Source organism: Aedes albopictus, chromosome 1, assembly GCF_035046485.1.
Source record: "Aedes albopictus strain Foshan chromosome 1, AalbF5, whole genome shotgun sequence".
Classification (NCBI taxonomy): domain Eukaryota; kingdom Metazoa; phylum Arthropoda; class Insecta; order Diptera; family Culicidae; genus Aedes; species Aedes albopictus.
This window is the reverse complement of record NC_085136.1, coordinates 338,034,923-338,052,154: the sequence shown is the minus strand read 5'-3', so window position 1 is coordinate 338,052,154 and position 17,232 is coordinate 338,034,923. Positions and strand designations below refer to the sequence as shown.

The following is a 17,232-nucleotide window of genomic DNA, read 5'->3' as shown; positions in this document are numbered from 1 at the left end:
TGATGATTGCTCCAGGAATACCTCCGGGGAAGTCCTGCGGGAATTCTGAAAGAATTTCAGGGAATTTCAGAAGAACTCCTGGAAAATTCCTGATGGAATTATTAGTGAACTTCTGGTGGAATTCTCGAGGTAATTTTTGATGAGTTCCTGGTAAACTCCTGGAGGAATTTCTTGGAAACTCATTGGGGAATCCCAAAGGAAATCCCAGGGAACTCCTACAAGAATTCACGGGAAACTCCTGGATATCCTCCCGACAAACACCTGAAGGAATTAACGAAAACTTCTGGAGGCATTCCCAGGGAATTCCCGGAAGTTTTATCGGGGATTTCCTGGAAAAAAACTGATAATTTCTGGATGATTTCCTGGGGAATACCTGGAGGAGTTTCCGGAACACTCCTTGAGGAATTCCCGGGGAACTCTTGGAGGAATTTACGGGAATCTCCCTCGGGAATAACCGAGAAACTCCGGAGGAATCCCTGATAATCTCATGGAGGAAGAACTGAAAGAGAACTTCTGGATGAATTCTCGTGAATTCAGATTCTCACACAATTCTTTTCTTCCAGGAAACAAACATATTCGCCAAACTGAAGTTGTTTTGAAATTAACCACAAGAAATCTGCGCTCATTGTGTTTTACCGCAGTGGCATACTTGCGGATTGGTCCATACCGCAGTGCTTCCGCATACCGTTGGTTGCCGGCCCCATTACGTTTTCCGCTTCGAACTAATATTGTTTCTTGAGTTCTTTCCTTGTCAAATATTTGACCCTGTGTACTACAGGCCTAAGGCCTCTGTGTACTAACAGCTTAATGCACACTGATGTCTGCGGTGCGAAAGATGAAACAAAAAAGAAAGAGAAATGTCACTTTTACTCACGGAATAATACATCGACATATTATTCCGTACGGAAAATTAACAACATGACTGACAGCATCGCATGACACTGCCATCTGTTGGCAAATCTTGCTGGCTGAAAATTACTTATCAACTGCGAACGCTTAAGTAATTTTGATTGCAAAAGTTTTACGTGACCATTACTTGTCCTATCTTTTTACACACTAGTTACCAGGTGGAAACTAGCCATAAGATATGTTTGCAGTTGCTTTTACTAACCTTTTCAGTTCGGTGAAATTCATCAAAAATGGCTGATTACTGCATTTGGTGTAAGTAAAATGTTGAGCTTCAGTAAAACTTGAAAAAATGTTGAGAATTGTTGTGAATAATCAGCACTCCAGTATCTACAACAAAGTTTTGCTGAAGTTCAACAATGTTTTGTACTGAATTTTATCAGCTCGGAAAATAACCAGCAAATATTGCTGATTACAAAAAACAGAAAAAAAACCCAAACTTCTATAAGTAAGTAGAAAACAATAAGGATTTATTCTTGTTGAAAACATTTACAATTTGTATTTTTTCCTTTCCAAAGATCAAGTAAAACTTTTATCCGTTGAGGCAGAATTAATATATTAAGCATAAAACTACTTCTTCTGAGAATCATTAAAAATCAAGCAAATGATAAAAGTAGGAAAAAAATGGTTCTCAAATATTGAGAAATTACACTTAAGCTTACCTAAAAGTATGACTATCATTGTTGATGTTTCCCAATCTTACTAAAAAAACTAAAGCAAACAAAAGATCCTCGTTCAAACCAGTTAACAAGCCTCCCATCCCATCGTCGCGGAAGTTTGAGCAGTTCAGTTCATCACCAACGGCGGCGGAGGAGGGGAATTGATGCCTTGACCGCTCAACGGTGACCTGGGCCCCCCATTGTTATCCGCCTCCTCATCGCTCAGCTCCTCTTCGTCATCGGCCAGCAAATCCCCATTCTGGTGGCAACCGTTCGGTTCCATCGGAACGACGGCCTCGTCGGATCCTTCCATTGGCACTACCAGCGGTTCCCGCAGGTCATCTCCGACGCCGACGACGTCGTCGTCGCTCATGCTGCTGGAACTGCCATCATCGACGTCGTTGTCCTCACTACTGCTCGAGCTCGTCGAGGATGAACTGTCCGATTCGCTGTCTTCGCTACTCGTTCCGTGGCAGGAGGAACTGTCCATCCGTTCGACGAGGGCAACACCGGAGGCGCCACCGTAGTTCCGAGGCGACGATTTGGCCGATAGGATCATACCCAGGCGAGATGCGTGCTCTAGCTGGCGGCGGAGTTCTGTAATCAAGGACGAACAATGATAAGATAATAGAATGATTCTTTACGAAATTGTTTATTTTATACAAAAAGATTCTTTATGCAGGGTGAAAACAGCAGTCTAGAAACGAAATGAGCTGGGATTTCAAGACGTTTGTACTTCAAGGATATTTGGGATAATTTCACAAAGAACATCCTTCAATGGAAAGAGAACAAACTTATTGCCTAGGTAATAACATTTACGGAAGCAAACTTTGATAGATATTATTCAGGAAGGGGAATCTAGATAGCAAGACCAGTCTGATGGCGACCGTGACAGGACCAGTGTTGAAAAATTCATTTTGTCATATCTAAATTCAATCACCTACAGCTCATTTTAGAAGCTGAACCAGAGAATATGGTATATGAAAAACTTGTGCAGCTAGACCAGTTCTGCAAGAAAGTCACGAAAAAACTGCTATTTTTCAAATATTTAAGGCAAATGTCACGGACTACCTTCGAAAAATCCCAATGATATTCACGGTGAATACAGTTGGCAATCCTGATATTTGACGGAGGCCATCCGTTAGCTGTGGGAGCGTATTGTTGTCATGCAAATAGAGCATTTCGCTGAAAATGCGTGTGTATTATGTTATTGTTGACAAATGTTTTGCTGTGTTAGTGAGAAATATAGCGATTTGCTGTATCGCGTAAGCTTTCGCTGGGGTAAAACGTCATATAACTCAGCGAGGTAAGGAAAATTTTCAATGAAAAAAGCAATACCTTTCTCAAGTCTCAAATTTGAGGCTAAATAAAGGCGGGATTATTCAAATGTTGTAAATTAGCTTATAAGGTTTGTAAAATGTTGTAAATTACCTACCGTCGTGCGGGGCTACTTTTGAAATGCGGGGCTACTTTGGACACTTTTGAATATGGATTTTTTGATTTCAAAGTATTGTTCAAATCTGTTTGATGTCTTAGGACTATTATGACGCAATTTTTTCCCCATCATTTGGTTGGAATTGTTTTTCAAACAAACCTTTTATTGCTTGTCAGGAGGCGAAAAAACATCGAGTACACCAAAAAAATATACATATCGTATCAGAACATTTGCTCTGTAAGCATTGTTTCTTCTTCATTCATTTATTTAGTTCACATCAAATTCATGATGATACTGAATCAACAATTTGCCGCCATAATACTCGATTTGCAGCTGCAGCTCTCCATCCTCGGTCAAGCCCAACACTCGCCAGATTACGCCCCACCTGGTCCGCCCATCGTGCTCTCTGCGCTCCACGCCTTCTTGTACCAACCGGATGGTTAGCAAACACCAACTTTGCAGGGTTGTTGTCCGGCATTCTTGCAACATGCCCTGCCCACCGTATCCTTCCAGCTTTGGCTACTTTCTGGATACTGTGTTCGCCGTAAAGTGCAGCGATCTCGTGATTCATCCTTCTCCGCCACACACCGTTCTCCTGCACACCGCCGAAGATCGTCCTTAGCACCTGTCGCTCGAAAACTCCGAGTGCTTGCAGGTCCTCCTCGAGCATCGTCCATGTCTCGTGTCCGTAGAGAACCACCGGTCTTATTAACGTCTTGTACATGGTACATTTGATGCGGGGGTGAATCTTTTTTTACCGCAGTTTCTTCTGGAGCCCATAGTAGGCACGACTTCCACTGATGATGCGCCTTCGTATTTCACGGCTCACGTTATTGTCAGCCGTTAGCAAGGAACCGAGGTAGACGAATTCTTCTACCACCTCGAAAGTATCCCCGTCTATCGTAACATTGCTGCCAAGGCTTGTCCTGTCTCGCTCAGTCCCACCTACCAGCATGTACTTTGTCTTAGCCGCATTCACCACCAGTCCGACCTTTGCTGCTTCACGTTTCAGGCGGGTGTACTGTTCTGCCACCGTTCCAAATGTTCTGGCAATAATATCCATGTCATCCGCAAAACAGACAAATTGGCTGGATTTCGTGAAGATCGTACCCCGGCTGTTGAGCCCGGCTCGTCGCATAACACCTTCCAGGGCGATGTTGAATAGTAGGCAGGAAAGTCCATCACCTTGTCGTAGTCCCCGTCGAGATTCAAATGAACTGGATAGCTCACCCGAAATCCTTACGCTGTTCTGCACACCGTCCATCGTTGCTCTTATCAGTCTAGTCAGCTTCCCGGGAAAGCTGTTCTCGTCCATAATTTTCCATAGCTCTGTGCGGTCGATACTGTCGTATGCCGCTTTGAAGTCGGTGAACAGGTGATGCGTTGGGACCTGGTATTCACGGCATTTCTGGGGGATTTGCCGTACGGTGAAGATCTGGTCCGTTGTCGACCGGCCGTCGATGAAACCGGCTTGGTAACTTCCCACGAACTCATTTACTTTAGGTGAAAGACGACGGAAGATGATCTGGGATAGCACTTTGTAGGCGGCATTCAAAACGGTGATCGCTCGAAAGTTCTCACACATTAACTTGTCGCCTTTCTTGTGGGACAGATTATCCCTTCCTTCCACTCCTCCGGTAGCTGTTCGGTTTCCCAGATCTTGACTACTAACTGGTGAAGCATTGTTTCTACAGTTCATAAATTTCAAAGTGTTGATCAATTCATCCAAGATGTATCAACGTAGCATATACAATCAAATATTTGTATCGTTATACACTATAAATGACCGTTTCAGCTAAATAAATGATTGATGGTCTCATTTTTCAGGCCGTCTATATTACAATATCACGCTGCTCATAATACCAAAGGTAGCGCAGAACCATCTAAAACGCATATTTTTATTGAAATCATGTTTGATATAGTATGCTACAGTAATGGCACAAAGTAATTTTCTAAATAACTCTGGAATTTAAAATGCAGTTTTGTTATAGTTAAAAATGTCCAAAGTAGCCCCCATCTGGTTTTATATGAGATGTGTCCGATTGGTGTATGAACAACTTTTTTGTTTATTGATGGATTTAGTTCAAATTTTGCACACATCCTACTTACATACTCACGATTATTATGTGTAAAAATTGTGGAAATCCATTCACTACTCTGGGAGTTACAATGTCGTAAAGTTGAAAAACCATGAAAAAGTGTATAAAGAAGCCCCGCACGACGGTACATATATGGTTTCGCTTAATGCGTTTTCGCCATTGGCGTTTTTCAATTGACACCGATTTGGTTTGTCGTTGATGTTTCCTTTTTGTGCTGTGATTGTGAAGAGTGTAATCCTGTCTAGTTTGGGTAGTGACTATGGCTAGGAAACCTCAGGTCAATTTTCAGCATAAAAAGCGTGCGTAGCCTAAGTGGCTCTACTTCAAAAAGTTCATTTTCGTAGGGTAACTTCTGTATAGGTTTCCTTGTGAACCCAGTTTGCTTTTTTCATTATAAATGAAGTGTCGTGCCTCGAGCATGCTATATCTTAGAATAACGTTAACAGTATGTTTCAACATTTCCTTATGGATGCCTTCAAGCAAGCTCTTGTATTCAGCATCTTTTCGCAGGTATTTGGCAGTATTGCTACGTCGATTATATCATCTGAAGTAGCTCAAACATTAATTTGAGATGCTTCAGTTGGATGGATTACTTAGGTAGTACAGTTCATGTATGTTAAGTTAATAGAATTGCACCTAACCCAACTCTGCATGAGCAGAATTTGTCATGAGTTGACTGATTGGCATGTGTCAGATGAGGAGTCTGTGCGGACCGCAAGAGGTATTCCAGAATGTAACTCTGATCTGTTCAAGTTCAAAATATATTCGGATAAACCATTCTTTTGTATAGTTACGAATCTCTAGCTTCCGCTTGAGAATTATATAATCGACTTAGTAGGCCCTAAAAAGCTCTGCTTACTTCAAATCTCCAGGTGCAAATGGGAGTTTTTCCTATTTTTCTCCAAAGGGATTTGAGAATTTCAAACATGTTTTGAACTCTTGTAGTTTGCTATTGGGTATTTCCATGGCGTGAAATTACTCCATAGTTTTATCCCGAAAGGGTGCGTGCGTTGTATAAACAAGAAATGTGTTCCAGATTCATCTGGTTACCTCGTTCTTTCTGAAATGCTTGACACGCATTGTCGATTATCACATCTGTGATGTTCGTCTGGCTGACACGCCTATTCATGTAAACTCACATGCCTCCCAATTTGGGATGTCCACAGTGACTCTTTTACACAAAGTTGTATACGTTTTCAAGAAAGTACTCGCTCAAACTTAGTTTTCGCTTGGGTGATTTATTGAATATTTAGGATGCTTTCGATGACGTGCCTTTCAATGTCATATTGAAAGTCGCATGACGTCACAAGCTACCTCCAATGAGCTTTAGGTTCTCTTTACGCTTATGCGTTTTACAATGTCTTTTTCAGGGCACTGATTAAGCCCGTTGTGGTATGGGCTACGAGCTCTCGTTGGCCTTATGCGTTTATTCCCTCTTTTAGGGCACCCCTTCCTATTTCATCACCTTTCCCTTTCCTAATCCCATTCCATCCCTTGTCCCACTCCCTCAGGTAAATGATGAAATAGGCTTATACAGTATCGGACAATAAAATTGCACCAAAGCCGTTTTCCCATACAAATTAGTCAACTTCAGATTGCCATATCTCAGTTTTTTCTCAAGCGACTGTTTTCATTTTTCTGTGACGAACTACAAAACATTTCATCGGTTGAAAAATATCTGAGATATGGCAATCTGAAGTTGACTATTTTGTATGTGAAAACGGCTTTGGTGCATTTTTATTGTCCGATACTGTATGTATGGCAATGGCACAAATGTCCCAAATGGAGGATAACGTGCCTCTGGAGCCGGCCTTTTGATACCTGATACCTAAAACTATTGACATAACTATGTCGCGGTTCAATTTAAAGAAATATTTTAACACCATAAGAAATAACATCAGTAGTACTTAAAATATTTCAAAAGCACAAATTTTACACACATTTACCAGTATACACTTTTTTATATATTTTCTATGTATTTTATTAGCAATATGTACTATAGCTTTAAGAAATGAAACAAAAAATGTATGTATATGTATGTACTAGTTTACTTTGGTTGACGAAACTGAATAAATAAATAAATAACTCATGTAGATCATAAAGCCTTTACTCGCAGAGGACCTAGAATATCTTTTAAAATTAGTTCTCTACAGAACTATGCCTTATGGACCTGTACTGCCGTGAATCGCATATCTGTCCCATTTGCATAGGAAATCCAGCAAAGATGGGACTGATATGCGATTCACGGCAGTGTAGGATGCTGCACCGTATCATTTATGTAACAACATCCTGCCCAAGATTCATAGAATGCACTTTAATCAAAATTTAAAATTTCGACTGTTTGTCAATCTATTATATATGCATCATTGAAACAAATTTGAGCTCGATTGATTAATTTTTCGCGAACCTAGAACCGTTCCCGTAGAACACTATTTTCTAGACAACTAATTTTTGAATATCTCCGAAACCAGTGAATCGAATTCAATGAAATTTTGAGCACTTGTTAACAATATATTGATACTTGATACGACGTTATAAAAGGTAATGTAGGGTAGGGCGGGGCAAGATGAGCACCCTAAGGATCACGTTGAGTTTATTGAAAGTGAACACAATTTTCCATGGTACCTCTCAGTAGTTCTTTTCTATATCATATTTTCTATCACCCATAAGCATGGCAGGGTTCAAAATTCGCAATAAGGATGATTTATTTGACTAAACAAAAAAGATGTTTTATGGTGAGTTCGAACATGCTGCGGGGTAAGACGAGCACCCCTACGGGGCAAAAAGAGCACTTCAATAAAAATCCTATATTTTAACTGTATATTGGCCATACAGTGATTGATATAGCAAATCTTGTTTATAGCTATGGTATCACGTTCCAAAATTATCAGTTCCTTTTTAGATTATTAAAAAAACGCTGTTTTATAATACTTTATACGAAATAGCCCGAAAAACAATGAACGATTATTAAGTGGCTTATTTTTAGAAATTTACGCAACCAAATTGTTACAGAGGATACGGAAACCTATGTTTGGCAATATTGAGTGGATTACAATAATTTCAAAATATTTTCTCTACTCCCATCAGGGGTGCTCATCTTGCCCCAATACAGAGAAATAACAAAAATAGGATAAATTTTAATGTTTGTTGTTAGAAAATATTTTCTAATATAACTTAAAATGCTTTGTAGTATGCTAGTAATGTTGGCTGCTAACCAAAATTATGGTAAAATTTTGATTCTGACGTGAAAACCTTATTTTATTTTGATGATTTCTTATAAGAAAATGCTAAAAATCCATGCTATCGACTAATTTGACGATATTTTTAAATTTGTTCATTATGAAGTACCTTTTTCAGGTTTACAAACAGGATGAACTTTATTCTAACGGATTATGATGTTGATTGGACAAAATTCATCATAAAAGTAGTAAAACGGAGGGGTGCTCATCTTGCCCCGTCCTACCCTACAACGAATTGAGTTGTGTCGGTTTTACGTTTCCGCTTATCTAGAGGAAAATAAGTCAAATTTACAACGGCACACACTACTACTACTGATTGTGTTTTTCCTTTAATCCAAATAGGCTCTAATACAGGATCCGGTTTTGCCAGCCCGTGGTAGCATTTTCGGCTGACAAAATCGGGACATTTTCAAAATCATTTTTTTTATTCATGAAAAATTGTTCTGAGCTCGTCACTGACTGTAACAGCGAGTGAGGGGTTACAAAGATAGGTGGGAATAGTCTGCTTTGTAAAAAAAAATCGCAGCTTACAGCAGTTGTGGTCTACAGTTGACAATTGATGGCAGCGGGAGCGGAACTTGTTAGCGCAGCTTGAATCTTAACTTCTAGCTTCAGCTGTCAACGAATGAAAATGAATCAACATCTGATTGTCAAGTATGTCATAACTCATAGTATACTGCCCGAATTGTCGACGATTCCGCTGCCTTTCCACTTAAATTTCCAGAGCGAAAACTCTAAAAAATCTGTGGAGAAATCTTTGAATTTTTTTTTTTGGGAATCCCTGGAGAAACTTACGAGGTGTTACGTGTAGCAACCCTCAAGGAATTCCTGTGAAGGAATTCCATTAGTAATTTCTGCAAAACCCTTTACGGAAGTTCCGGATGAACCTCTTAAGTGATTTCTAAAAAAAAAATGTTCCCTATTGCAATCTCCGAAGAAATCCCTGGAGGAATTCCTGAAACGATTCCTAAAAAAAATCGTTGAAGGAATTCCTATTGCAATCTTTGAAGAAATCGCTGTAAGCATCTCAGATGAAATCCATGAAGGAATTTCTGAAGTACTGGGGGAATATTTGGAGCAGTTCCAGGAGGAATCATAGCAGAAAGGGTAATATGAGTAATTTCTGGAGAAATAACTGAAGACATTTTTAGAGAAGAATTTTAAGCAAACTCTAGAACGATCCCTGAAGGAATCTTAAGAGGAATTCCTGCAAAAATCCAAGAAAAATCAATAGATTTGTTCATGGATGAATAGGGTAGCGAGCTACTTGGGCAGTGGCCGGTATTTTGGGCACTTTACGCTATAACTCAGTCAATTCCAAACCAATTGGCTTCTTTAGCGCTGTTGAGATAATTCCATATTCTAAATCTGCATGCCAAACTAAGCCGAAGTCCAAATTTTCATGAATTTTGGTGCCCGGGAACCTATTTTAAAATCAGTTTGAATTTTGTATGGGAGCGATTCGTCGAATCACCCCTCGTCGCATTTTGTACTGAGCGGAGCTGTCAAACAGTTGCCCAGCTGTCAAAAGGTGATTTCAAAAAATCTCTTTGCAATTGATTTTAGGTACCAAAATAGTGTTCTAAAAGTCTGGAAAAAATCATAGTGGCTCAAGAAAAGATGCTCTTTCATATAAAATCTAAAAATCAATACATTTTTAAAAATTTAAAAACCCAATTTACTTGAAATTTTGTACACTGCTTTGACAAGTATAGACACACTAATATTGCCCGGATTGGCTACGTTTCCGCTGCCTTTCCACTTTAATTTCCAGAGCCTAATCTCTAAAAAATCTCTGAAGAAACCGTTGAAGAATTGTTCGAGGGATTTTCTGGAGAAATTATTCGAGGATTTACGGAACGTAACCCTCAAGGCATTCCCGAAGGAATCCCATAAGTTGTTTCTGTAAAAACCTTTTTTCCGAATAAATCCCTTGAGTAATTTCTGAAAGAATCCTTACTGCAATCTCCGTGGAAATCCCTGGAGGAATTTTTGGAACATTCTCTGAAAAATCATTGAAGGAAACCTTACTGCAGTCTTTGAAGAAATCTCTCAACAAGATTTTCTAAAGGACTTTCAGAAGCAATACCAAGAGGTTTTCGCATAAGAATACCAAGAGGTAACCCTGGATTGAGGGATCCTCGGGAAATCCATAGAATCCATCCCAATTGAGAAATCTAACAGAGTAATCATAGTCAATTTTCTAGAGAAGTAATAACTGAAGGCATTAATATAGGAAGTTTTTAAGAAATTCCTAGAAAGATCCCTGAAGGAATTCTCCTAGTTATTCTTGAAAAAATCCCTAGGAAAATCGCTAGATTAATTCATCAGTAGGTTGGTCCCAGGGGCACATTCTCCTCCTTTTGGGAAATTTGTGCCTTCCGTAGATTTATTCATTGGCTAATGAATGGAGTAATTCATATAGCAATTATTGCAGAAATACCTACTCTGAATACATTACTAGAGGAGTTCCTGTAGAAATGACTGGATAAAGCCCTGCAGGATTATCAACAAGAATTTCTGGAGGAATCTCAGCAGGAGTTCCTGAAGAAATCCCTTGGAGTATCATAGGAAGAATGCATGAGCAATTATTAGGGAAATATTTGAAAGGGTACTTATAGAAATTGCCAGAAAAAATTTGGAGGATAAACCCTGGATAAATCCATGTAGCAATTGTTGGAGAAATCCTTGGAGAAACCCCTGGATAAATCTTTTTATTCAGGAGTTCCTGAACGAATCTCAGGAAAAGTTTCTGGAGAAATCACAGAAGGAATTTTTGATTTTTTTTTTAAAGAGACACATCTGAATAAATCGTTATAAAATACCCGAAGGAATCCCAAGGATGCCGGAAGGAAGAAGTAAATTTGACTTGTAATCACAACAGGTAGCATTTATTGTTTGTTCTGTTCCAGAGAATGTTAAGAAGAATAGTCTTTATGTTCATATGCAAAATAAACATTGGTTGTGGAGGATCTCAGTTAAAAATTGTGAAAGTTCTAATAAAATACTAAGCTGAGGAGCAGGCTGTGTCTCAGTTGAAACGTTAAGCCAAGAGGAGAGAGAGAGCTGAAATCTTTTAGCAATTTAAAACAATATTGGTTTAAAACATTGCCTAGGGATGGGTGCTAAAATGGCATATATGTGTTAGTTTGTAAAAAAAGTTTGACCCTTTTTCAAAAGTTACACGAGCTTTGTTCATTGCGTAATTTTTCTGTGACGCCTGAAGACATCAACTGCATTAATATTGATTAAAAAATTTAAATGCTGAATGAAAAACACATTTATTTTTCTACTTCAAAAAAGGCTGACAAAATCGGGTCCCCAATGTATTGATACTACTTCGCATAAGCTCTTACGCCCTTTGAGGCAACCCTTAATATTAACGGAAATCGCCCATTTTTGGACAGCTTGTTTATTTTGATCAGTAGAAGATCGTTTTCTAGTTGGAAGCTGTCTATAAACTACGCGAACTTACCTTTGGCCATCTCAGACCCCCTCTCACTCGTAGACTTTTAACCAGACAAAACATTGGAAATGTGTAGGGGCATCTGGGGTAATACGCACTGTCGAGGCAAAACGCACCCCCTTTGTTTTTCAGGGATTATCGGTTTTAGAGCTTTGAAACCTTATCAGTCTGATAGAACGTCTTAATAAATGAGCATCTGGAAAATTTTACATATCTGCGTTACGTAATTAGTGAGAAAAATGAATAAAATTGAAAAGCACGATTCTGATGTAATTTTCCCGATCGTTTGTCGAATGATTTGATGGTGAAAACCGACCAAACATCTAATGCTGTTGTGTTTATTCAGTTCATTGAGGACAATGTTAAGCAGAGGAATAATAATTTAAACAGTAATCTACGAAAATTATATGTTTTAAACTATTTTATTTTTGCTATTGATTGGGGCAATATGCACTCCATTGGTTGGGGCAAAACGCACCTATAGAAAACAAGCTGTAATAATATCTATGAGTGCTCTGTAAGTAATCGCAAACTAAATTAAGCTATTGTTTGTCTTAAAACCTTATAAAACATGCAAGAAGTAAAAAGATTTCTAAACTCGACGGTGCATCTTGCCTCAATGTTGTGGTGCGTCTTGCCCCTTTGTTTGAGTGCATCCTGCCCCATTGTTGTAGTGCATTTTACCCCGAGCAAGGGTGCATACTGCCCCGCATAAACATACGAAGCCGTAATGTTAGTCTTTACAAAAAACGTTATTTTCAAGAGCTGAACTGTATTAAGGCTGAAATTTTGTTTGGTTTCTCTTAGAATGAAAGTATATGCAATGAATGCATGCATTAAACCAATAAATTATTGTCTTTTTATATGCATTTGGACGCATCTTCCTTAAGTGGTGCGTATTACCCCAGAATCCCCTAATGGACTTCGCCCAGATCGCACTCCCCTAAGACTCGATGTAGTTTACGGATAGGCCCTTGCGACATCATACCCTGGATGGATTTTGTAAAATAATCCCCACCGATGTAGTATACACACACTTATTTCTGAATTGCCTGTTCGCTACTTTTCTGACGAGATTAGAACTGTAGAAGTAGAATGATCTCGGTAGTTTCGGTAATCGATTTTACTGAGGTTCAAACAACTGTCAAAATCGTATGGAAAAGGTAAATAATGCATTTTTGCTGAACGAGTTCGGTGCTCAGCAGTTTAAATCTCGTCAAAAAATTACCGAACTCGGTAATCAAAATTAAGTGTGTAGAACTATAAATAAATAAGTTTTATATACTACACATTTTGGCCATCCTTTAAATTGGCAAAAAAAAATCCTGATATTCTAGGCTAGCAGGATAGGTAATCATAATCGACGACACCGTGTTAAACTCAACAGATCCACCCAAGAAAAACATAGTATTTTCATCTTCATCGTTGTTGTGCACGCTTTTCCCAGAGCAATCAATTTCCTGCATTACCGCCAAAACACGACGTCGTGTGGAAAGAAAAACCTACCTACATATGTGCGGGAGTCGGGAGTAATCCACCTACACCTATCTAGACGCAATACGCGAGTAATAATTGGGGAAACGACATGTATGCGTGATTTTATGACAGACACATGTAAATAAAATGCAAGCTAATAAACGATAGGCTGGATACTATTGATGCCAACAACTTCCAAACATCAGGAACATCCCACAAGCATGGCACACGCTATGTCTAAAGGGAAGTGTTATGAAAATTGAATGTACCTCAAAATTTGATCGCTAGAACCATATTTTTGGACCTCTAGATTAAGAAAATGTGTGGTTTAAAATAATCCATCTTGGGTTTTTTCCCATACATTTTTATAAGGGACGAAATTGACCTGAAAATGACTTTTTTCGATATTTGTATGGGAAAATAGGAAAAAAATCAAAAATATCAAAAAACCCAAGATGAAATATTTTAAACCGCACAGATTCTGAAACTAGAGGTCCAAAGCTACGATCCCAGGGAATAACATTTGAGGTACATTCGATTTTCTTAATACTTCCCTTTGAACATAGCGTGTGGCAAAGATCTTAGGAAAGTCGTATCTAGTAGGCAGGTGACAGTTCTTAACATTTTTGAGCATTGTAGCTCAAACACAACTGCCCATCTTGCCCCAAACTACCCTAACTCTAGGACCCAAACGTGTACGTTCTGTACAAACAGTAACTGCAAGCGACAACAGTTTTCCATGGCGATTAGGCGAAACTAGGCTAAACCATAACCATTAGCAAAGAAGACAAAGAGCGCAGGAAACACATGAAGCAGAAACTTATCGCTTTCGATGCGGAAAATTTCAGTTCGCCTTGAATTTGAGATTGAGAGTCACCGGGTGCGGCGGCGGTGGGCGGTTCACAGCAGATTGGCGCGCGGATGTTGCATTGCAACGAACATTCACCGAAAAAGAGAGGAAAACTTCTTCACCACCACTTCTCCACCCACTCACTCGTTCAACACTACCTATACGGAAAACAACCCAAGTAGGCTCTCGCATACAATCACATGTGGCGGCAAAAGGAATCTCACGTGCGGCCCAGGAGAGCGATATTATGGGGCCCCATATACCTAGCATTCATCTATATAACGCTTTCGTTCTCGTGTGCACTTACCTAGGTTCTCTGCGGTGAGTTCTCGAACTCTGTCCTCCAGCCGTCTTCGATCGACGGCAGCAACCGGCGCCGCCGTCACCCCCTCGGTTGCATCTTTGGTCGACGCCGTCGTCGTCGTCGTTGCATTATTCACAGCACTTTCGTTTTCCTCCTTGATGGATAGCGATTTGACGGCGTTGTAGCGCCGCATGACTTGCTCATAGTTGGCCTCCAGCTGCAAGTACTCCTGTATAAGCTGGCTCTTGCTGAGCCCTTCCAACCGTTCCGAGCGCGCGTCTTCGTACACACTGGAGAACTCCTTGGTAAGGAATTCCTCTTCGTCCTCTGGTAGTGAGTAGAAATAATTTTCTTCTGAATCTATAGAAAAACTTGAATCACGGGTTCTACCTGAGGGAGTTAGGACGTGGGGCATGTGGTCTTCCATCAGGAAGCGATTGGTGTTGTATGGCACTAGCGGTGGTTGATCGGACAAGATGAACGGATCCTTCGTGGTGATGATGCCAGCACTTCTAGTGGTGAGTCCCCCCAAGGATACCTTAACGCGACGTTTGTTGGCCGCGGACGTTCGCAGCATGGGTACATGGTACTTCCATTGGGACTTGGAATAAGGTCGCGAACTGGATGACCGTTTACCACGCTTGGTTTTACCGCGGCGCGTTTTGCGTTTGCTGTTGTTTTTGTCGCTACCATCGCTACCTTGTTCCGTCGTTCTTCTACTGCCGCCTCTACCACTACCGGGGGACATGGCCAACCCGTCGACTCCGACAGTGGAAGAAGCAGCGAAATTAACACCACCCGAGTCGTTCTCGTCTACACTCATCGTAGCAGTCGGCGCCGTGGTTACAGATTCTCTCGTTCGGGTTTCTCCCGAAGTGCTAGTTCGTTCGGCTGCCGCATTGAGCGCTACTGTGCCGACCATCTCGGCTTCTACGGCAGTCTTCGCTCCGGTGGCACACTGCACTAGACCGACGTCATTTTGCCTCGCGTGCAAATTTTTCCTATCCTCCCCGGTTTCAACGTCCTTTGCCGACATTTTGACTGTTTTTCAAACCCACTCTCAATCGCACACTCAAATTTTGCACCTATAAAGGTTTACAGTTTGCGCCGAAAATTGCACACTCGTTCAAACACAGACATCAATGACACTGGATTCAATTTTGCATTTGTCGCCATTTCACACTGTACTGCTAGCAGGATTAGTACCAAATGTGGCCGGTGGTGGCGCTTTTCACCACTAGTAACCGTGTAGAAAACCTCCCACCAGGGTTGTATCCACTGTGTTTCACGTACTTCCAAATTTCGATAAAAACTGATTCATAGAACGATCTCACCATTCACCAATCATACGAAAAACCATGAATCAATCTATACGCCTCTGAAACAGCCTCCCCTCGAGAACTACAACACTGGGTTCGCACTGTATATCCAAAGCCGCGATCCGAACGAAGCAAGCATTGAATAAAACACACTCTTTTTATTGCTGCTATTATTCCCGCGATGGTCTCGTTCCACAGCTCTAGCGCTCCGCCTGCTGGCTTGCTGCGGTGCGATGTCGTCTTTCGGTTTCAATCACACACACGCACACGATGGTGCTGCTGCTTTTGGTCAAAATATTCAACTGCGATGGTCACTGTGTCACTGCGCCACTGATGGCATGCTCTCGCGTACGTTCGTCGAAAAGAAATGTGCTGATGGGCAGCAGGCGACGACGACGGACCCTCTTGCTTTGCTTTGCTGGCTGCGGTAGCAGCGGCTTGGAAGATCGGCTCGTTTCGGCACGACGCTGGGGGTGGGTGGTGGCTTTTGCGAGCACTCTCTCGCTCTCGTTTCGTTCGTCGGTGCCGCCGAACGTGCCGATGTGATGTGATCTATCTTTGCACACCGAGTGATTTGGAACGTACCTGGCCAGATTTTATCAGAGCAAAATAACTGAGTTTTTTTTTAATTCTTGCACGAACTTTGTAATACCCCGGACAGACATGTGAAACGAGTATGACACACGTACAACGGTATTTACTGTCAAGAAAATTCTAACAAGACTGACTTGTAAGGAGAGAATTATCAGTGTGGCACTCATTTCAAGCGCTGTTCTACAGTGATTCATGCATCACATGTGTGCCATAAGGCATTATATTATAGATAGTAGAGTAAACATTGATCCGCGAAGATGAATCCATTGTATCCAAACGAACTGTCAAAATTTGTATCCAAACGAGCATGACGTCACGATGTCAACAACATGAATGGAACGCATGACGTCATCACACTCTTGCAAATTACTGCACACTTGAAACATTTCACTTAGCGATATCCGCTGATCTATGTATACTCTACTATCTATAGGCATTATGCCTGGTTTGGACGGTGCAAGTGACTTGATTCAAGTCAATGGAAAATGCCCAATTGAATGCGAATTGAACGTGTTAACACCACCATTCATCTCACTTGAGCAACTGATTTGAATTGAACGGAAGTTGAGCATGTTGAACTTTTATGCCTGGTTTACATTGTTCAACTGAAACGAGCATTTCACTTGCTAACTTCTCAAAGATGTTCAATCCAATGGAATCATGTGTTTAGACTGAGCAAATGACTTGAGTGTTCACTTGAATGCTCTTGAATGCATTTCAGTTGAAGCAAGTGTTTACATTGTTCTACTCGTGCGGAGCGTAAGCAAACTGAATTGAATTCATCTCACTGACAGATGACTTGAATTCAGCTCACATGAATCGCGGGTTTAGACGGGGCAAGTGAGACGATTTCGTTTGACTTGAATGAAAAAGTTCAACATGTTC

At 40.7% G+C, this 17,232-nt stretch overlaps 1 protein-coding gene across 2 annotated transcripts; it reads right to left on the bottom strand.

Moving 5' to 3' along the window:
- Positions 1-1,112: 1,112 nt before the first annotated feature.
- On the bottom strand, positions 1,113-16,132 carry LOC109405208 (uncharacterized). Of its 2 annotated transcripts, XM_019678226.3 has the most exons (3): positions 14,825-16,131; positions 14,438-14,761; positions 1,113-2,162 (listed from the first exon to the last, which is right to left on the bottom strand). In XM_019678226.3, exons 1-3 carry the CDS (start codon positions 15,468-15,470, stop codon positions 1,693-1,695), a joined length of 1,440 nt encoding a protein of 479 aa, XP_019533771.3. In that variant the 5' UTR covers positions 15,471-16,131; the 3' UTR covers positions 1,113-1,692. The 2 variants fall into 2 exon arrangements, with proteins under 2 accessions (XP_019533771.3, XP_019533769.3); XM_019678224.3 differs by having other exon boundaries at positions 14,438-16,132.
- Between the last annotated feature and the right edge of the window lie 1,100 nt (positions 16,133-17,232).